Below are 22,829 nucleotides of genomic sequence, written 5' to 3'. Positions count from 1 at the left end.
CATGAGTGGAGTCAATTACCAAAGTCAAATGCCAAAGAGGACGGTGCACTGTTCTCCAGGAAATCGCTCCTGGACAGTAGGACCCTGCGGCCCCCATTTCTAGAGAAAAAAATCTCAGTCACCTCCGTTCAAGGTCAGTAGAGATCTGAGACGCACGTCCACGTTTACTAGCTTCATTGTCAGCTGAAGGGCGAGGGAACTGGGAAGTCCCTCCACTGCACCCATAAAGCAGGCTTAGGGCCAGGAGTCAGTCACTCACCAGTGCGGAGCACCAGGGCACTCAGAAAGAGCTGAGTATGTTCGAATCATTGCACAAGAGGATGGGTTGAGAGTAAATGTAGAAAAATTACACACAGAGACCAGAGATCATTCTAGAGATAAAATGCACTCTTCTATAAAGGGGATGGGAGAAGATGTACAGCAAGGAATACAGATTCTTCTGAATGTTAACATATGTCAGACTATGGCGTAATCCTCACAAAACTCTGAAGACCTTTTGATTATCATTTCATACATGAGAAAACTGACTGGATATTTAACTGATTTTCCTACAAATTCCTTCTCAGACTCAGAAGGGGTGTGAGAGAATCCAAGATGACCAAGAGCCTTCTTTGGCATTTGTTCAAAGCAGGTCACAGACCTAGAGGAAGGTCTGGACCCTATGGGTTTTCTTACATGAAGAGGACATTGGTCGTGGGGATGAAGATGACGACAAAATGACAAGTGTATGATGTGTGGTCGGTTTCTTCAGCAATATCATCTCATTTGGAGAATAAGAGGATTGGACTAAAATTCTCCCCAAGTATTTTATGAGTTTCCTACAGCCCCCTGGCTTACATTTGCTCCTCTCTCCGGGGCAGCCTTGCCAGCATTCCGGAAACTGAAAAAGCACGGGGCACATCTTGCTGTCAGCTGTTGCTACAGGCTGCACGTCCCAGAGCCGTCCTAACCCCTGCACTTCTGAGCGAAGGCTGTTCTCCAAGCAGCCTTAAAAGGATGTGAAAGCGGCAACAATGTTCCCTCCGCAGGCCATTCCTCCCGGAGTACGAGCTCATGCAGCCCTGATGGCTCTGCCTCTGACTCCAGCGCACTGACACTCTTCCCAGGATGTGCCTGGACCTCCCTGAGTGCAAAGTAAGGAAGATGCGAAGCCAGAGAATGAAGAGGCACCCGAAGGAAGCAACAATTAGGCAATGAGTCCCCCACAGGTTGCTTTCAGTTTGCCAAGAGCCTGCAAAATGGGAAAATAAATTCTCCCAGATTCAAAATTAAAATCTTTATGATCACAAGTCATCGAGTGTCTACTCTTCGTAAACTCTTTACATCCTCACTTTCTAGTTCTCCCAAAAGCCACGTGGTGGGATTATTATTGTCCAACCCCATTTAGCAGATAAGAAAACTCAGGCTAAAAGGAACCAGCTGAACTTAGCAATCAGAAGGGGAGAAATAAATTCTAACTGGGAATCATGAAACTCATCAGTCTTCTTAAATGTGTTACTTCTCTTCTGTGTTATTTTCCAGACTTTGAAATTTAGAAAGAAGAAGCAGAGGCATTTTTCATATATCAACTATCTGAAAGCACAGCAAAATTTGTATCTTGTGTAATCATCACCACCACCCTGAGAAAGGGACAGGAAGTCTCGGAGGCTGGGGACCTGAGCAGCAGATCGTTCTTGCAGGAACAACTTGTAGGAAGTTCCAGTTGAGAGCTCCCCTGAGCTGAGCTGGCCCACCAGCCACAACGCACAGGACTGAGCTGCAAGAACAGGTAGGCACCTTGGTTTGGATCATAAATTGGGGGGGGGAGTGGCGTGAGAGGCAGGGGTTACTGTCATTTGAATGGACAGCCAGGAATCAGATCATCATCCTGTCTCCACGGCTGACCACCTGCCTGAATTGGTGAGGCCCCTCCGGGTCTCAGTTCACTCACTTTCCAAGTTAGAGAATTGGGTGAAATGACCCTCAGGCTTCTTTCGAGATTTGGGAGAATGCTTTTTTACAATTCTCTGCATTTCCTGGCATGTCACTCGGTCTTACACAGAAGACGTTCTCAAAAGGTCCTGTGCAATTAGATCGAATCCTGCATTGGAGTCCCACTTCTCTGTTTTAATTCTGTAAGAGAGAAAAGCACTCTGGGCAGAGCAGTTGGCCTCCAAGCTACGATGTATCTCTAAAGTGGGGGTTTCAGAACAGTCTTGAAATGTTGTGAGGCACCTCAAGTTTGTCTCTCTTGGTGAATGTGGAAGGACAAAGGCTCCCTCTCAGATTGTGGAAGTTAGAGATGACATCAGTCTGGAGACTCCTTGCAAAGCCACATAAGAATTTCTGTTATACAGAATTTCTCCTAAAAATCAGCAAGATGTGTCTTTACGTATTATGGCTTTAAACTCACTAGATACTACACTTCTAAACCTCACTCTAAGAAGGTAACGGAGTAGATGTAGCACCACAAAGGGGCAAAGACGTTCATTACAGCGCTGTTCATAATGGGAACAAAATAGAAGCAACGTAAATCGCCAAGAATACGCGACTGGTTAAACCAATCTTGAGACATCTAGTCATTTGAATACACGTTTGGCTTTTTTTATTGTGGTAAAATACACATAACACAAAATTTAGCATTTTAACCATTTTTAAATGGCATTTAATAATTCACATTCATGTGCAACCTTCACCACGATTGAACTCCACAACTTTTTCATCTTCCTGAACTGAAACTCCATGCCCACTAAACAAGACCTCACATTCCCCTCTCCCCTGGGCCCCTGGTAACCATCATTCTGTCTCTGTGAATTTAAGTACCCTGGGTGCCTCACAGAGGTCCAATCATACAATACCTGTCCTTCAGCAACTGGTTTATTTCACTTTGCATATTACCTTCAAGGTTCATCCATGTGGTGGAATGTGTCGGAATTTACCATTTGGCTCTCAAATGTAGGATTTTTATTATGTATGTCACTACCGTAAAAGATGTCCACAGAATAATGTGGAGCGCAAGACTTCTAAATGGCATGGATAGAATGACTTTGTTTATGCAGAATGAAGAATACGTATAAAACATAAAGAAAAGAGAGAGAGAGACAGCATGAGAGAGGAGATAAAAGAGGATGTACAAGGCAGGGAGGGTGGAGCTCTGTGGTAGAGCACATGCTTAGCATGCACAAGGTCATGGGTTCAATCCCTAGTACTGCCATTTAAAAAATAATAAACAAACAAACACCTAATCAATGTTTTTTTTTAAAGAGAGAGCATGCAGAATCTGTATGAAACAGTAGTTATCGTGTGGTAGCTGAGATTTAAGGAAGTTTGCTGCCTTCAGCAAAACTTATTCCCTTTTTGATTGCGTTGTTATGCTACACACGCTTTTAAACAAAACAGATGATGAAAAAGTAATAGAAGAAAGTAAACATACATAGTATACGGGAGTGATGTGAGGAAGAGGGTACCAACTAGGATTCCAGGTTCTAGCTTCAGGCTTAGAATCCAGCACATCCTGTAGTCCTCAGGTAGGACAACGGAAAAATACAGGAAGGAATCCAGGACTACAGAGACTCAAAAACAATCTTTAAGTTGAGGGTCAGTCTTTTTTTTTTTTTCCCTTTCTTCCCAATTTTATTTTCATTTTTTATTGTGGGAAGAACAAGTAACATGAGAGCTACCCTTTGGACAGGTTTTGAGATGCACAACACAGGACTGGCACCTGCAGGCACAAGGTTGCTCAGCACATCTCTGGAACTTATCTGGCATGACTGCAATTTTACACATGTTGTACAGCAACTCCCCATTTTCTCTCCCCCAGACCCTGACAACCACCATGATAGTCTTCACTTGTAGGAGTCTGACTATTTTAGAGACCATATAAAAGTTGAATCATGTAATAATTGTCCTTCTGTGACTGGCTTGTTTCACTCAGCACACTGTTTGCGAGAACAGCCTTAAACCAGAAGGAAGTCCTGCAATATGTGACAATCTGGATGAACCTTGAGAGACTGATTATTAAGACTAGAAAAAAGAAGGGGTCTACTTGGCATATTTTTAAATAAAATTAAACCTATTAAACCCACGAGGAGCCAGGCAGAAGCCAAGTTACCAGAATATGGGAACAGTTCTGGAGAGAGAGACCATCAGTCCACATTCTCTAAGGCCAGGAATGTTCCTGTGGGTGAGGAGGAGCTGATGAGGGGTGGTCAGGGCACTGCAGCTGTAAAAGAGGAAGGACACGGGGGCCCTATTGCCAGGACTCAGTGTCAACACTACTCCCATCCTCGTTCATGTAACCTCACCCATACTTCTACCCAAATGGCAAACACTCACAGAAACGAGAACTAGATCCTCCTTAGACCAAAACAGCCTTATTTTTTAACAACTCTTCAAAAAAGGTGCCTTACGCCCAGAGAGCAGAAGAAACTTGACCAAGGCATAGCTCCAGGAGTGGAAATGGGGTAGATGTCATGAACTTCTTACTGAGTGTTGTACGCACCTGATAAAGATCAGAGAGGCACGGAAGAAGGCTGACACGTACCTCACCTCAAGTGCATCCTCACAGGGGTCCTTCGTGAGAGCAGTGTTATCCCTATTTTATGCGTAGTGAAACTGAGGATGAATCAGGGGAAATGACCTGCCTATGGCCAGCTAATAAATGTCAGAGATGGAGTTCCAGTGAGTTTTAGACAGAACTGCTCTGTACTGAGAGTTTATCATGTACCCATTACGTGCGCCATGAACCTATGAAATGGCTGAAATAACTTGCCTACAATGAGTTTAGGAATCACTGGCAGGTATACAACATGAGCATGGGACTAGACTCCAGGACACATGCTCAGAGACGCAGCTGGATGCCGGGGCATCGGATGCCCAGCCCAGTGCCTCTTCCCACCTCCCTCCCAGTAACGGTATTGTGGATGCTGGTTCCAATCTTGATGTGTTATGCACTCCATCCAAGAGAACCTAGGACCATTCCTAAAATCCCAAGACACTGAAGTGAAGCATCAGGGAAAAGAACTGTGGCACTATCAGATAATCACAAGACTTTATCCAAACTGTGACCTTCAAGAGGGAGAATGTTGTTCTGAGTACTGGTCTGGGGAGCAGCCCCGGGGCTGGACTCCGCTGTGGACCCCACAGAGGCTGGTGGACAGCAGACAGCTTTCTCTCTGAGGCTACACCAAAACTGCCAATGGTAGGAAGACAGACAGGGGAGGAAGAGAATTAATGGAGTCTTGAGAAAAAAACACAAGGCTCTGAACCAGATATCCTCATTCAGACACTTTCCACTTTCTATGCGAATACAAGTCAATAATAATTACATTTGCTACTACGTATTCAACACTTGCTGCGTGCCAGGCTAAGTGCTTTGGGTGACTATTTCCTTAAATTAAGATCACTTGAACTTGTTAGTCCTGAGTTTCTAATGTATAAAGTGGATTTAATAACATCTAAATTGTTGTAAAGATTAGCGCTACTATGGCCTAGTGCCTGAAATTAAGCAGGAGTTAAATAAATGTTTGTATTAACAATTATTAAGCTAATATAGGCAAGAGGGGTCATTCTAGGTGGAACAAGCCATCTATAGGAAAGGGACGTGGAATAGGATTAATCAACATCTTAGTGGAAAGAAAATAAGACTATGCTGGGAGACTGAGCAGTATAGATGTAACATGAAAGTGCAAAACTGAGAGATGTGGTTGGTTGGGAGTGTCCCAGAGGTGAAGCAGAGATACAGGGGCGAGGAGGGGAAGCTGGAAGCAGGGAGGGAGGAGGAAGGTGGATACACTCAAGGCTGCAGAGCAAGCTTTGTGTGAACTGTTGGCCTCTCCAGTGTGGGACTCCTCAAAATGTTTACAGTTTTCTCCTAGTGACCCACTTCCCATCCACAATGGATGGACTGTGCCAAGCCCGCCATCTTTCCAATACTTCCCCGGCTCCTCATATTCAGTTTTGTTCCTAAAGGACAGGTCACCCCTTGGACAATGGAGAAAAATTGTAAGTTTCTGCAAAGTCTGGTCCTGAGAGTTTCAGATCTTTAAGTCAAACTGTGGGTCCCAACGGAGTTCACTGCCTTTTTCAGCAGCATGGGCATCATGTCACAGCCCAAGACCAAGGGAGCCTTTGACGCCTTCACTTCAAAGGGCATCATTATCCCTGAGGGAGAGAAACCCGGGCACATCTACCAAAAAGAAGATAACCCGCAGGATAGTCTGCAAAAAGAAGCCACAGTTCTCGGAGTAAGTTCATTTCCTTCTAAGGAGAACACGGGGGGAAATGTCATGAACATATCCAGACTATGGATCGACAGTGGATGTGGGAGACTCCTTCATTTTTTTTTTCCTGACTCCTAGTTAATTGGGACATGAAATGGGGTTTATAGGAAGACTGTATCTTCCAGACCCGTCTCTAAACTAACTAAAACCACTAGGTCTTTGCCCCTGAAATCTACACAATAAGGTCTCGTGTAACTTGTCTTTAACATCGTAGAGACTTGGGATTTGACCATATGATTTTACTCAATATGGTTAAATTAGATCTAATTTTGAGCATATTTCTTTTTTCTTTTTTTTTGTAGCATTCCTTTTATTTTTTTAAATTGAAGTATAGTTAGTTACAATGTGTCAGTTTCTGGAGCATGTTTCTTAAACATTTGGAAGTGGGACAATCCGGACTCATCTTATGATTCATTTTCTCCCTGTTCACCTGAGTACCTATGAGACACCTAGATGTCCTAGGTCACGATCCATCATATCCGGGACTTTAATTTCCACATGGTCCTGAATATTCCTTTTTAAGACCCAATTCCTACTCGTTCCCAAATTGGGAAACCCACCCAGTTGTACCTACTGCAATTCAGGGTTTGTTAACAGCATTTTCCTCTTTATTCCCCAGTCTGCTTCTCAAGGCCTCTTCATCTATGGTGCAAACAGAAATCTAGCTCCCAAGGGCACAGTTTTCACCGCCGTCCTCACTAGTAGGCATGGAAGTGAAGGCAATCTTTCCTTCGCTTCTCATGGAGACTTCTAGATCAGTCTTTTCCTCTCATCTCTAAAAACTCCTACTTTAGAATCTCACGTCACCCTACTAGGTAATTCACTCCCACGTTTAAAAAAAAAATGCAGCTGTCCCTTCTATTTATTATTTTAAAAAATCCCTATTCAATCTTCCACCCAAAAAATAAATTTTAAAAATGTTATTTATGTTTCAAACACTGGAAGAGAATAAGCATTTCAAGTAATTGTAGACAGTCGTGAATGCCAAAAGGTCTTTTTAGGTAATTCTAGTATTAGGAATAATTGAGAATTGATAGAATTAAAATTTAAGAAGATCAAATTTAGCTTAAAAACCTAAACATAAGCAGTGTTTTAGAAAATAACATTAAATTATGTATTGGAAAATTTGAAGTGTTCATCCTTAGAAAAATTGGTAATATATTGCTTGAAAATAAAGCCAATTAATGTTTGTCATTCTACTATCATTTACCAATACTCACTCCTTAATTTACTTCCTTCAGATAACTAGTTCCAGGCTGATTTGTCTTTGTCCCTGAAACACCTTGTTTATTTTGCCCATGGGTCCTACAATCTCGCCTACAGATAGCCTAGTGTCACACATTTCATTGCTTGCTTCAGCAATCAGTAAGAGATACTATGAATATGTTTATTCATTCATACATTCATCTCTCATTTCTTGAGCACCTCCAATGTGTCAGCCACTGTTTACACACTTTGGTTAATCACGAACTACACAGTTAAAAGAAGAAGAGCTCTAAAAAATTATATAAGAGCCCCATTCTCATACTTCGTATGGTATATTGGAGAGGCAAAGACCAATTTCAGTGAATTCCTACTTCTTCACTCCCAGGTAATTCACCTTTTCCCCTTCAAGATATTGACTGTTCAATGGCTATCACTCCCTCCAGTAGAGATTCTATCAGAAGCCTTGGCTATTTCAGTCTTCATGTGTATGATCCTGCCAGTATCATGTCCTCTCAGTTCCTGGACCTCTTCTCACAGCATTTCTAGTCCATCCTTCCTTAGACTAACATTTCCTGAGTCATACCCTGGACCTTATCAATACTAACAGCAGTAAAACCATCACTGTAACATTTCAAGAATCTCATATTCCAACTACCAATTCTAATCTTTCAAGGTCATTCCCTCTGACTCTACATTGATGCTAACTTTCTTTAATCTTGCTGAGTCTTACTGATAATATCTCTGTTTCACAGAGCCTTCCTTCCTCTCCTAGCCAGGATCCCAGGATCCCTTGTGAATTCTCTGAACAGCCTTGTCCTCACCTCCTTACAAAACACTCTTCAGAAAAAAAAAAAAAAACTGTGACACTGATTTAATTCTAACTCTGCCCCTTTGCCTACTCTATACCTGAGTCCATGCAACTAATCTTGGCTGAAAACATGCAAACACCCCCTCCACACACACACAAACTCCACTTTTGATTTATGACCATAAAATCAAATGGACTGTAAAGGCTTCCTAAAAAGTACATGGTATTTCTTTCACCCATTCACTTTCCTGTGACCCCAGAAAAGCATCTCACACCGTCTTTCCCCTAAACCTCTAATGCATCTTCCTTTCCCATTGACCCCCTTGCTTCCTACAATGCTAAGAAAATTGAGCCAATCTGAAGAGAATGTCCACAGGCTGCTGCACATCTACAGTTACCCACGCCTGTGGCCACGTATTCATTCTTTCTCTCCTCCTGTTACTAAAAATAAAACGTCCACTTTCTAATGAAGATGTTCCTCCCTTTGTGCAGTAGAGCCCATCCCTTATCACTTGTTCCAGTAATTCTCTCTTCAATTTTTTTTTATCAACTCCATGAGCACAGAATCTTAGTGCAATGTCTCCTACCTGAAAACAAAACAAGACAAAACAAAACAAAACAAAAAAGCAAAATCAAATACTGTTAACTTCACACACTCTCCAGCTAATGCCCCATTTGCTACTTGCCTTCCCAGCAACACTTCTCTGAAGGGTAGGAAGTCAATGTCTCTAGTTATCCTTGAATGATCTTCTCTCTGGAATCATATCCAATGGTATTTGTCTCCTTTGCTCTGCATTATTAACCCAATGTCCAAGTCTTCATTGTTAACTTTCTTGAACTAATAGAAATGTTTGGTGCAGCTGACCTCTCTCTCCTTGGACAGTCTATTCATTTGGCTTCTTGGGCATCACATTCTGGTTTTCCTCCTTCCTTCATGGCTGCTCCTTTTATGTCCCTTTACTGTTTGCATTTATTTCTCTGATCCTAAATTTGGGGTGCTCCATAGCTCAGTCCTTGATTCCATTCTCTTTCTCTATTTGCTGCAATGAAGACCTCATCCAATAATATGGAGTTAAAATTTTCTTCTCTTATGACTTGAGGGGAAAAAGATTCTATCCCTTGCCTGGGTCTCTTCTCCAAATTTAAGACTTACATATCCAAAAGCCTATGTACATCACTGTTTGGGTATCTACTAGACATCTCTTCCTTAACCCATCCCAGACTGCAATCTTGAGTCTCCTCCCTGCAAGCCCACTCCTCATACGATATTCTCCATCTCAGATCAGTGTCAGCTCCATTCTTTCAGATACTCAAGCCCGGACACTTGGAGGCAACCTTCATCCCTCTTTCATAAACCACATTCAAACTGTCAGCACATCCTATAGGTTTCATCTTCCTAGTACATCCAGAATCCAACTACAGTACTTCTCACTACCTCTGCTATCCACATCTTCTGTCTGGACAACATCATCTCTCATGTGAATTACTGCAATACCCTCTTTGTTGATCTCCCTGATCTGTTTTCTTACAATCTATTCTCAACACAGGAGGTAGAATGATCTATTAAAAACATAAATTAGATCATGTAATCTCTTTGATGAAAATTATCCAGCAGGCTTCCCTTTTTACACAGAGTGAAAGACAAAGTTGGTAAAAACAGCCTGGAGCTCCCTACATAGTTTGCACCATGTCCCCAGTACTTCTCAGGCCCCTTCTCCTGCTACTTTGTTCTTAATTCATTCTGCTTTCCAAGGAACTGGTTGGTAAAGGACACAATTCATGTCCAGTGCCAGTGATTTGCATTTGCTTTACTCCCTTGATGCCTGACACAAAATGGTCAATAGATATTAACTGTATGGATAGTTGACTTCTCTTGATTTTAAGTTACATCTATGTTTGCATCATCTTTCAATTACATATACATTAAATGGTGAGTAAGAGTGTGGGCTCTCAATCGAACTCACGGGGGTAAAACCCGAATTCTTCCACTTGGCCATGGGTGTGGGTTTGTACAGGTTATTTAAACTCCCAGTGCATCATTTTTCTCATCCATAAGTAAGATAAGATGGATACTCAGAATGCAGGAAGTGTTCAATAAATGTAGGCTACTATTACTATCATTGGTGTCATTAAAAAAGTAATTATTATTAAAATCCAAAAATGAATGAGATAAAATGAATTACGACATTACAGACTTCCTGCCCTCTTTTATTTCAACTGAAATTGAGCTCTTTATTAACACTTCTTTGGTAAGTTTGCTTTCTATATCCACCTAACCGGACTATCGTCCAGAAAATTTCTATCTACTTCTCCTAAAACCAAGACAAAAAGAAATTGTCAACTATATTTTTCAAAATAAAGTTAACATATACATATGATCACTCCCTGATTTGCTAGTTTAATAATCCTATCAGAAAAGAAAAGAGGTTAGTTATACATGACTTTCTCTTGGAGAATGACCATTGGCTCCCTGTACCACTTTGTTTTCCTTTTTAATGTGACAAATTATAACATACACACTTTATACTTTAAAGTCTTTGTAAGTCACAGCGTGCATTCAAATGTTCACTGTCATCTGTTTAAAGTGCTCCCTGGAATTCTCCCTCTTGTTTCTTGTAGATCATCCAGATCCTGTGTTGCCTGATGATTTCAAGTTTGGGTGCCATTTTGGCTTCTGCTCCCTACTCTTCCCACTTCAACCCAGCAATTTCCACCATTGTGATGTCCGGGTACCCGTTTTTAGGAGCTCTGTGTGTAAGTAGAGTGGGGTCTCCCAGAGGGAGTATATTTTATACATGCTAACTGGTTGCTAAGTCATGGAGTGACTCAGTCCCAAGAGGCAGGAAGACAGGCGAAAAAGGCTGAGTCCTTCCATGTTCCCTCCACCACATCATGTCTCTCCAGCTCAGGAAAAGCAGCAGTGGGGCTTAATCCATCCTTTGTGTGAGCCTCCCAGGAGTGACCGGCTGGATCCAGAGGCAACAGGGCAATACAATGGGCACAGGAGTACAGCATTTCTTACCTGGCCTCACAGCAAACTTCTGCACAAGTGGATGACTTTTTCATATCCTTCTTTGGCCCTTTGATGAGGCCACTGAATTCCCTCCAGTTTAAGAATAATCCACCTATCAAGTAGAGAGTGAAAAGGTCATTTTTAAAATAAAATGAGCACCGCTGGTAGATGTCATGGGTTTGCAGGGAATTCAACTAGCAACAGTAAAATTCACGGGAAGCAGGGGCACCCTTGCAATGTGTTCAGAGGTAATCTTGAGCATTTGGAAAACTTTCTTTTTTTGCTGCCTTCCAACTAATGGCTCATGAAAAAGGACCCAGCAGATCCTTGTCCTTGGAGACTAGCCTACTCACACCTTCCACAAAGAGCCACTTCTTTTCCATGTATAGCATCCTACACAAAGGAGACAAAGGCACACATTCTGGGCAGAGAAATTTTACAAGGCACCACCTCTGTATGGATACAGTCCCCATGTGAATACAAACTGTGCAGTGATGCAAGGCGGCCCTGCTCCTGCCTCCAAAGCAAAATTTGTCCCTGACTTCCCTGTCTAACTAGCAGTTAGGGCTCCCACATTCTCTTTTATGAAAGCTGGCACTGGCTCATGCTTGACCCTCTGTGACTATCCAGTCCTGAAGCCACAAGTTTAACCAGTGTTTCAGCTTCTCAGAACACCCTCCCTCCATCAGCTGGTTCCTTACCACTGGGAACCAGCGCAGACTTCTGGGGCTTCAGGATGAGACACTCTTCACATCTGACTCTTTCCATTGCCCCCTAACTCAGCCACCCACACCAACAGCTTGAACCCTGTGTTTCTGCACCTTGTGCCATTAGAGCCCCTTTCCTACGTCTTCTGTTGGCTGCTCCCATCTTTCTACCTGTTCAAGTCATCGGTCAAGTCAACCTCCTCTCTTCAGTCTAGTGATTTAGCACTGCTCTCCTCCTTCCATGTACACCTCCTTTTTAGGCCTCCGAAGCTCCTGGGGTTTTCACAAACATAAATCCAGCTCCCCTGTGTGTCGCCCGACTCTGCACAGTCAATGTAAGCATCCCACGGGCAGAAATCAGGCCTCTCTATCGATACAGACCCCCATCATTTTTCTGTACATATTGACTGAGTGACTGACAGTAACCTGGTGGTACATTTTCACAAGACAACTGAACTGATCATTTCTTTCCTTTCTGAGCAGTTTGCCATTTCTGGATCCCTCTCAATTATCTCTGGGAAAAAATCAACCAAGCCCTTTGTAAGTATGAGAATCATCAAGTTTAGTGGGTTAGAATAAAAGGAACTTCTGATTTATTTACTTACTTTATATCATTAAATGCAGGTTTGTGGACTAGATTCCTAGTCCATTCTTTTTATTTTTATTGAAGTGTGGTCAGTTTACAGCCAGCATAATACTCAGTGGTGAAAGGTTGAAAGCCTTCCCACTAAAATCCAGAACAAGCCAAGGATGCCCGCCCTCACCACTTCTACTCAGTACAGTACTGGAAGTCCCAGCCATAGCAATTAGACAAGAGAAAGAAATCAAAGGGACCCAAATTGGAAGAGAAGCGGTAAAATTGTCCCTATATGCGGATGACATGATTTGTTCCTCAAGTTCAAAAATCTCCGTTTGACAGCTTAGGGAAACAAGGCTCAGAGCAAGTGAGGCAGTCCACCCAGGTTCTCCCCCGGGTCCACTGGCAGAACCAGGAGTAAAGCCCAAATCCCTTCCCTTCCAGACTGGGGTTCTTTCTCCTACAAAATAGTTCTCCTGGATCATATTCTAAGCTTGGGGGAGGTTTACTTCAGATGCTTGAACAGTTGGAATGTTTAAATACACCATGAACTCTCTACAACTTGTTATCTTGGCCCTGGATGGGGTAGAAGACCATCCCAGCTAGAGCCTAGAGATCCTTTTCTAGAATGCCCTGCCTCATAATTTCCCTAAACGGCAGGGTTGGACGCAGAGGTATGTGGGCTTAGATCCTGTGGCTATCTGCTCCACCCCTCAGAGACAAGGAATTATCAGACTGGAGCCACTTCCCTGACAAAGCTGAGGTCTTTGATCCTCTCCATAGCAACCCCTCCCTCTCCTCTGCCACACACCCACAAAAATGACCCAGGGAAAAGCCACATCCTGACTCAGGAAGATCCAAGGTCTGGTTAGCCATGGATGATGGCACATCAGATAGTGCATGAGGCTAGTATAGGCTCCTGATGCTTGATGCTACAGCCTTAACCCCAGAAGCAGTGGACAGGGTTTTGAAGAGTTCACAGCATTGGATGGAGTCAGGGTTCTGGCCTTGGAATCATGAAACTGGTACTTCCATTTCAGCTCCGTCACTGACACAGCTGTGTGCTTGAAAGAGTTCCTTCCTTCTCTGGGCTTCAGTTTTCTCATTTACAAAATGCAGAAGAGGTGGGAGAAGATCTCAGAGGTGGTTTCCCAAGTGCCCTGAATACACTGAAAGGAAAAACCGTAGTTGGGATGACCTGTCACAACGTGGGCTCCACGTTGTGGGGCCCAGACAGTATGTGGGCTCCATTGCCCACATGGCTGCTTTGGGCAAAGGCACTGCCCATTCAGCTTGTTCTCCCTTCATGGACTCAACACGTGAAGCCATCCAGCTACAAGGCCAAGAGATCAGAGGGCAAGGCAACCATCCTCCCCGACACACAGTCTCCCACAATGATGTTCAAAGAGAAAAGAGTATGTGCCGGGAACCTGGCCCGGAGCCTGGCACATCAGTGTCTTTGCAGAGGAATCATGTCCCGTGAGAGCCCTTTCCCCCTAAATGCAGAATATGACCCAGGAGAGCATGTGATGAGGCTGCTTCTCAGGCTTGATCCACCTATGGGTGGGTATTCTAACGTCTCCCAGTTAGCTTCTACCTTTTCTCTGAAGCTGCTTCTTTATGGAAGGAGAAGCCATAGACTTGTCTTCCTAGGAGGAATCGAGGGCCATATTCCAGAATCCCTTAGAGCAAAAGAATGATTCTAAAGCTGTTGAAGAAAGTCAAGGGAGATGTTGGCAGTAACCTGAGCAGTCCCACCCACCTCTGTCTTCAGCGCTTCAGAGAGTCAACGAGCCAGACCCCTAGCCCTAAGGAAGAACTATTCGTACATTTTCTCATTTAACAAATTTACTAAATACATCAGGTGATAAACTAGGTAGTGGATTGGGATACAGAGGTGAATAAAACACAGTCTGTGTCCCCTAGAGGAAGCAGATTGGAGGGAAACAGACTCAGGGAAGCACCAATGCAGTGCAATGGATGGAGAGATAATAGCATTACATGCTGCTTCTGTGATGAGATCCCAACGCAGAATTTCTCTTCCAGGTCATGAGCAGCCTGACCTCCAATGCAATGAGCTCTCTCGCTGCTGGAGCAGGTCTCCTCCTCCTCGCTAACAGCCTGGGAGCCCTGAGCATTGTCTCTCAACTCTGTGACTCAAAACAGGATTATCCATCCTCCTTGCCTTATTCAGCGTACTATTATGCAATATATGAAGACAAGGACTGTCGCCTGACTGGTGTCAGCCTAACAGTAAGTAATGTCAGATTGAATTTCCTGTCATGTGAAATCTCGGTGTCTCCCCTTTGCATAATCTCTGCTTTTTCAGCAGTCTCTAGCCCTGTTGGTCTGAATGCCTGCAAGAAGAGAGAGAGAAAAAAAAAATTATGGTGAAAGAACGCTGTCAGCAGACTGCATAATATGGGGGCTGCATTATGCAAGGTCAAAAAAGGGAATCAAGAGGGCAATGAGGAGTCCATTCTTTCAGTGATCTTTCTTAAATAGGAAATATTCCCTTCTCAGTAGGTTTAACCCTCCAAGTGCCCTCTTTGTTGAGCAGGCTTTTCTTTTCCTCAACCCAGGCAGAAATACACTTTACTTGAATTTGATTTGATTTGGGATGTATGTATCCTACATTAAGTAAGGTATAGAACTTGAACCTTAAGCCTAAATAGACAGTCTTCAGACTTTGGCTCAGCAGGGCTGCAGAGAGTGAGAGAGGGATGGGAGATGGCCCACCAATGGATTCAAGTCCGAGCAGAAATGTCAACATCCCTGGGCAGCATTTTCTTGCCACTTTTTCCCCAAACTTGATGGTGGCCACCTGTTGATGGTGAGAACCCTGGCTTAGTCAGTCCTCTATATACTGGCTCGTGGTTTTAAAACCATAAACTTTGGTCCTTCAAGGAGAAGGATTTCTTCCTTTGTGACTCCTCCTCGTCACAGCTGGGGAGACAAAGGCAGTATCTCTCATTCCTCTGGATCTACCTGTCTCATGAATCTCCAGGAACATGTGCTGGTTTCAGAACTCACCATCTTCTGTGAGTCTGCCCATGTGACCCAGAGGTTGCCCAAAGCAACCCCTCTGATCTAGGAGTGTGAAGAGGTGGACCCATCTGGTTAGAAAGCAGCTTGAAGAAGCCCAGGAGATAGAATAACACTGGTGCAGGGCAGACATCAGGCAAAGCAGTGAGGATATTTGGGGTTTAATTTAATGAAAACTCATCTCAATACATCAAACTGCCTCTCACTCTCAGATAATGAGAGCCAAAGAGAACTTCCTGCAACATCAGAGAAAATGCAACATGGCAGGCTAAGCAGACTTCAAAGGTCCACTCTTTATTTATTTTTCTTTTTTTTTTAATTTTATTTTTTACTGAAGTGTAGTTGATTAAGATGTTAGTTTCAGGTGTACAGCAAAGTGATTCAGTTATACATATAATACATATAGATATATACGTATATTTTCAGATTCTTTTCCATTATAGCTTATTACAAGAAATTGAATATAGTTCCCTGTGCTATACAGTAGGTCCCTGTTATTTATCTATTTTATATAGAGCAGTGTGTATCTGTTTATCCCAAAATCTTAATTTATCCGACCCCCTACATTCCCCTTTGGTAACCATAGTTTGTTTTCTATGTCCATGAGTCTATTTCTGGTTTGTAAGTAAAATTTGTATCTCTTTTTAGATTCCACAGATAAGTGATATCATATGATATTTGTCTTTCTCTGGGTCCACTCTTTATTAACATAAAGATAACCCGGGAAACGTAACAAATTTAAAAATTAAAAATATATATCCAAGGTTGGAAGATGGAAGGAAGGGAGATGGAAGAAAGGAAGGGAAAAAAAATCAAGAAAGAAAGACATATTAGATTTCAGAAACTAAGAAGGATTCTAAGGCCAGGTAACCAAAAGAGCAGAGACCAGAAAACCATGGAGGCCTGAATAAGAACATAGGTGTGAGAGGCTGGGACCACTGAATTTTAATGCTCATGATGGGACATGAGGTTCTTCAGGCCCACAGGACGCAGGGAGTTCATACTGAATGCCCAGCAAAAATGTTAGCACCTGAGACTAAGTATTTACCCTATTTATGAAAATGAGACAAGGGAAAAACTCTGTAACTACCTCCCAGGAAGCTTCAAGAAACTCTGCCATAAAGGCTTCTAAGATGAAATCATCTCACCAAGCCTTGTGCAGGTATGGTCCCCAAATCCAACATTACATATAAAATAGAGGAACCCCAAATAAAAGGATTAACTTGAAATTGTTCCTAGATCTGTGAAACTCCAAAGGTTCTATCAGAATCAAACCTAAAACTACCATCTACAGAGATGTCCATAAATCCAGCTTATGAGTCTCCTACATATCAGAGAATCCCCACCACCACTGCTACCACCCACACACTGAAATTACCTAAGAATAAAATATTCTGAAAAACATAAGGAAAAAATGGGGAATAGCAGCCAATGGAATAGACATGAAAGTTAGTGGCTCAAGAATTGGAGATTACATAATAGTTTGGGGAAAAAAAGCTATCATGAAAAATACATTTTAAATGATTAAAGTTATTAAAAAGGAATTGAAACCAAAATGAAAGAACTTGACAATAAGAAAAAAGAACAAGTGGGCTTGAAAAAAGTGCTAAATAGTATGATGAGAAATGAAAATTACAATCTTTGAAATTAAAAACTCAGCATCAGTTAAAGAACAGATTCAACGTATCCAAAGAAATAAACAGTGCAATGAAATTCGGGTCTGATTAAATCACACAGAACACAATATACTAAGATTAAAAATTTGGAAAATGTGAATGAGAGGTTAAAAGACTTGGAGGACACAGAGAAGTAAAAAGATTTGGCACACATGCCAGCAGGACAGCACGGGGGGAGAGAGGGTACAAGGGAAAGAAAAAAGAAAATAATAAAAGCAACTAGAGAGAAATGAAGGCTTGCTCTTATCTCCGAATGTGGAATACTGAGGTCCTGAGATGAAATCATTGCTATTTATTTCCCTTCTTCAGTTAAGAGATCCAAAAGAAAAAGTAGAAAAGAGAATGAAGCAGTTTTCTCTGTCCCCTATTCTCTACACTGCTAGAGCCCTGACCGCCCTCCTCCCCCCAGGTCTTCTCTCAGTCAGGCACAAGAGAAGGCTAATGGCACCAACCATTCCTGTCCTGATTTACAGGGTGGGCTGATGGTGATGCTCATCTTCACGGTGCTGGAGCTCCTACTAGCTACATACGCTTCTGTCTTTTGGTGGAAACAAGTCTGCTCCAATAACCTTGGGGTGAGTATGCTGACATGTCACATGATGTCTCTGGTTCCCAAGAAATTCGAGCTATAATCATCCAGGTCTACAAAGTGGCAGAAAGAGGAGTCAATGACCGACCATGAGCTACATACAGAAGGTGACTTTCATAGTGAGAAAAAGTTCTGTGAATACACTCCTTCATGATGACACTCTGGTCATCTGAGATCAGCTGGTGCCTACTGGGCAGCAAGCCGGGTAGAGGATTGTTTAACATGAAGCTAGATGGCTTTAGAATAGTCACCCTGCCCAGCCCCTTACAAAAGAACCAAAGCTTGGGCAAAATCACATAGAGCATGAATGATACAGACTGACTGGGCTGAGAATGAAAACTTGCATCTTCTCACTCTTGTCTTAAACACAGCCACCTGACTCCCTAGAGAGTCTTCACAGCCCAGTCCCCTTGCTAATGGGATGAGATTTTGCTAGCACATCTCTGTTCCGATTTTGCTTTCCTGTGTTTTTCCTGACTTCCTCTTAAGTCTTGATATTACAACTTCAAAATACATTCCTTTCCTCTAAAAGCTACAGGAAAAGAAAAGAAAAGAAATGAAGAAAGAAAGAAACAAAGAAAGAAAAGGGAAAGTTTTAAACTTTCTGAATAAATTATGATTCAGTTACAGTCTTATTAGAAAATGGCAAAATGATTAGCAGACTGGAGAATGGCATTTGTTTGAACTAATATTGATGGAATTATATATTGTGGTGAAATTGGAAGAGTTACTACTGTACAACATTTGGGGGGAATGCATTATAAATTCATATCCAAAAAAGACTCCAAAATCAGAGTTTAAAAAAACTGTTAACAAACTTTACCTTCTCTAGGGTGCCTTTTTCTTGCCTCAGTCACAAGATCGTATCCAACATGTCAAAAAGAGTTCAAAGTCATGGATATAAGTAACTCTTGGCCTTAGAGGAAAAAGGAGGAGAAACCCAGTGCTCACAGCAAAGTGCGATTAGATTCTCCTGAAATTTCAGCTACTTTAGCACTGAAAGAAACTTCCAGTCTTCCAAAATGGCTATAAACTTTACAAACTTCTCTGGGTAAACTGAACAGAAAGTGTGCATCTCCCCATGGATGAAAAGATTGAAAATGTGCACTCTAAGTCATTGGCTCTGCAGGCCCATTTCTGCATTGTTTTCATATTCATATCACTTAAATATTACACATTACCAATTGTAAAAACATTGCAATTAAACATACTTTTAAAATATGACTCAATTTCTGTTAATTGAATGATTTTAGTTTCTGTCAATTGAGTATGGCTCAATATTCTGTCTCATTTAATGACTTCATTATTAAATTTCTGGATTCAAAGATCATAATTTGAGGCTCTCTCCTATCTAAGTTCTAGACCAAATAAGAAGTTAGATATATAGAAATAAAATCAACTTTATACTGTACTGGAGTAAACAACATGACCTACCCAATAAAGAGGTTCCTAATACTGCCCCCTAGTCTAGGCCTTGAGTCCTATCCCAGAAGAGAATGTGCAACAGAAATGCATATGTATGTTTTCCAAATGGCGTGTACAAAAATGGTCATAGAAGTAATGCACATAATAGCCCCTAAGAGGAAACTATCCAAATGCCAAAAAGCAGAAGAGACAAATAAAAATTGTGGTATATTCAGACAGTGGAGTATGATCCACCAGTGCAGGTGAACAAACAATTACATGCATCCATATAGATAAATCCCACATGATGTTTAGGGGCAAAAAAAAGCTACGTATAACAGAATGCACACTGTACATATGTACATATGATTCCGTGTATATGAAATTTAAACACAAGCAAAACTAATATATAGTGTTAGGACAGTGGTTACCTTTGAGGATAATCTTCAGAAGGGGACCCAGAGGGCCTATGGGTTCCTGGAGATGTTCTTTTTCTTGATCTAGAGTCTGGTGCTGTTTTTATATGATTTGTGCTTTCTTGTTTCTATGTCAAAATTGAATTTAAAAAAATTTTTTAAAGTTACTTTTTAGCTCTTGAGTTTGTCTAGTTATTGAGCCATCTCTTACTTCTTATCCGTAGTCAAATTCCTTCCAAAAATAATCATCTCCTCAAAACCCTGGAGTCATCCTTTACCCTTCTATTTCTTTTCCACACCCAATCTAACCTATCATCAAAACCTGCTAGTCCTAGCTTCAGAATATCCAGAGTCTGATTACTTCTCACCATCTCATGAGGACTCATTGTCCACTGGCATTCTTACAGTGATCAACCAACCTGGCATCCACACCCTCAGTCTGTTCTCCATAGAGCAGACAGTTGGGATTGTTTTTAAGCCTAAAATCAGATCATGTCATTCTTCTACTCAAATCCATTCTATTTCATTAAAAATAAAAGCCAGCGTCCTCAAATGTCCTTACAGGATCTGAATTCTCACTTCCTCTCTACTCTCTTCACTTCTCTCCTCCTTGCTCCCTCTACTCCGGTCACATCGGCTTTTGATGTCACCTGGCATAGTCTTTCTTCAGGAGTTTCACACTTCCAGACCCCTCTACCTGGAATGCTTTTTTGCAATTATTTCCATTGCTTTCTTGCTCACTTCTTTCAGGTCTTTTCTTCAAACTTCTCAGCCTCAAGGAAAATTTCCCCCACCAACCTATATAAAATCATCACCTTCTTTCCCCTTCATTTGCTTAATTTTCTCTATGGCACTTACCATCTGACATACTACTTGCTTTATTTGTTTGTTAGTTCTATGTCTACCCGCACTGGTCTGTTAACTACATTAAAGTACTCACTTAATATTCCCTCCTGAGGTTTTCAGCTTCTACTTGAGTATTTTCAATCACGTGTGTGCGCGTGTGTGTGTGTGTGTGTGTGTGTGTGTGTGTGTGAATATTTTAAACTGAGGGTGGAGGACCTTTGAGAGCCCTCTTTATCCTATAAGCCAACCATTGCCATTTAATAAAATTATATTTTATCCAAGATCTGTTTCTTATTCATTTGTTTTCTGCTACTAATAAAAACTTCTTCAGAATATCTGAAGAATTATATTCAGAATTACCTGGAATAACATTCCAAACTGATGGAAGGTATGGTAAGGACATTCCATCTTTCACTTGGACCTCTCCTGGCACCCCTCACCCCAGTCCATTTGCCTTTCAAAAATGGCATGACCATCCACTCAGTTTCTGAAGTCAGAAATTTGGGAGGCACATTTGACTCCTTCCTTTGCTTTGCTACCACATTCAGTTTGGGAAACAAATTAGGCAAGAACCACTAACAGGAAGGAATAATAAACTCACAGCAAGAGAAGGAGTGGAGAGTTTCAATCAAGCCCAAGAAGACACTGCACACATTTAACAGACAAAGTAGAAGTCCGAGTTTTCACACTTGATGTTTAAAAAATGCAGCTTCCCCAAAAGTATAACCCCAAATTAGTGGTTGAGCCACACATACTCAGATCCTCATTACGAACTCTCCAGTCCCTCCTCTGATCTTAGCCAACTTGGTGGATGACTCTCCTTGCTGGCCTGATGCAGTGAGTAAACAGCCACCTTGAGGAGGCAAGGAACTCAGGGCATCCTCTATTTCCGATGGCAGCCTCTAACCTCGAGCCAGTGAAACGCAGGGCCCTTAGTCATACAACCACAAGAAAATAAATTCTGTCAATCACCTGAATATACTTCGAAGTGGGGTTTCCTCAGTGGAGCCTCCAGATGAGAATATGGCCTGGTTGCACCTTGACTGCAGCCTGGTGAGACCCTGAGCAGAGGCAGCAACTAAGCCATGACTCAACTCCTGATCCACAAAAACTCTAAGATAATAAATGTGTGGTGTTTTATGCCAATAAATCTGTGGTATCTACACAGTGATAGAGAACTAATACACACTTGACTGCTGTGTGGAAAATGGAAGAGGAAAAGCCAAGTTCGCCTTTCAGCTGCACCACTGGCCAGCAGTTAGCATGACCTCAGTTATCATCATCTTTAAAATGGGTATGATAATAGATCCTGCCTCCCAAGGTTGTTGGGAGGGTGACATGGTAATACATGCAGAAGGATTAATTTAATGAGGGAGCAAATACCTCTTTTTATTTAGAGCAGTGTTGGCACAAACCAAGTGTTAAATGTAACTGCCCAACTCAAGGTGGTCTTCTGTGGGCTGAAAGCAAGAGGGACACTGTCACCACCCAAAGAATATTATCCTGTTTGAAGTTGCCCCTAAAAGATTCTGTCATTTCACATCTCCATGGAATAGCCTAGCTCCTGCCTTCTGGTCTGAGCCCATAGACTGAAATACTTATTCTTTAAGAAGCTTGAAAGTCAGAAGCAGGAGGAAGAAGGCAGAGGCTGACAACTATAACCTAGTTGAAATGATAAAATGAGTGCATTTTGAAATAAACAAGGCAGATTAGAATTATAAGCTCTCCTGCTTAATACCAGTAATCCATTCATAAAAATTAAGAACTCTGCATGAAGATAGCTGTTGCCCATCACTTTAAAGGAAGGAAATTATGTTATTAGTCAAAGCAAACTCCCACCCAATTTCCTAAAATGTAAGTAAAAGGCAGTAAAATATCTATTTAGTAGTAAGTGAACATGTCAGGTTATAAAACGCTTAAAATATTGTAATTCCTCGATCACCAAATAACCACAATGGTTGGTAACAAACAGATGTCTTGCAGTAAGTGGCTGCACTTGGAGTCAGCACCCTCCCAGGCTCACTTGTCTTTGATGGACACAGCAGGCTTTTCAAAGCTCCTCTACATGATTCTGATGCTCCATCACTTCTGCTTAGAATTTAAACACAAAGAGAAAGACATACCTTCTCTAAAGTTTGGATGTGAAAAATAAAAGAGGCACTCTTTAGGAGAAAACAGAGGACACCGTCTGCAATTATCCATCAATGGTTCTCGTTCTCAACTTGGAACGGTTCTGCCCCCTAGTGGACATATGGCAATGTCTGGAGATAATTTTGGCTGTC

At 41.9% G+C, this 22,829-nt stretch overlaps 1 protein-coding gene across 2 annotated transcripts; it reads left to right on the top strand.

Moving 5' to 3' along the window:
• Nucleotides 1-1,565: 1,565 nt before the first annotated feature.
• MS4A7 (membrane spanning 4-domains A7) lies at nt 1,566-19,105 on the top strand. Of its 2 annotated transcripts, none has more exons than XM_045517679.2 (7): nt 1,566-1,768; nt 6,071-6,224; nt 10,894-11,028; nt 12,478-12,534; nt 14,618-14,824; nt 17,766-17,867; nt 18,714-19,105. In XM_045517679.2, the coding sequence occupies exons 2-7, from the start codon at nt 6,072-6,074 to the stop codon at nt 18,783-18,785; spliced, it is 726 nt and encodes a 241-aa protein (XP_045373635.1). In that variant the 5' UTR covers nt 1,566-1,768; nt 6,071; the 3' UTR covers nt 18,786-19,105. The 2 variants fall into 2 exon arrangements, with proteins under 2 accessions (XP_045373635.1, XP_010954667.1); XM_010956365.3 differs by having other exon boundaries at nt 1,580-1,768; nt 6,068-6,224.
• Nucleotides 19,106-22,829: the final 3,724 nt, after the last annotated feature.

Source organism: Camelus bactrianus, chromosome 10 (genome assembly GCF_048773025.1).
Source record: "Camelus bactrianus isolate YW-2024 breed Bactrian camel chromosome 10, ASM4877302v1, whole genome shotgun sequence".
NCBI lineage: Eukaryota > Metazoa > Chordata > Mammalia > Artiodactyla > Camelidae > Camelus > Camelus bactrianus.
This window is presented reverse-complemented; position numbering and strand designations above follow the sequence as displayed.

Bases quoted from the DNA above. Each gene is read 5' to 3' on its own strand.
- MS4A7 (XM_045517679.2), top strand. From the start codon at position 6,072: ATGGGCATCATGTCACAGCCCAAGACCAAGGGAGCCTTTGACGCCTTC. The intron at 6,225-10,893 runs GTAAGTTCATTT...TGTTTCTTGTAG, and splicing joins AAGAAGCCACAGTTCTCGGA to ATCATCCAGATCCTGTGTTG. The intron at 17,868-18,713 runs GTGAGTATGCTG...TACCTTCTCTAG, and splicing joins TCTGCTCCAATAACCTTGGG to GGTGCCTTTTTCTTGCCTCA.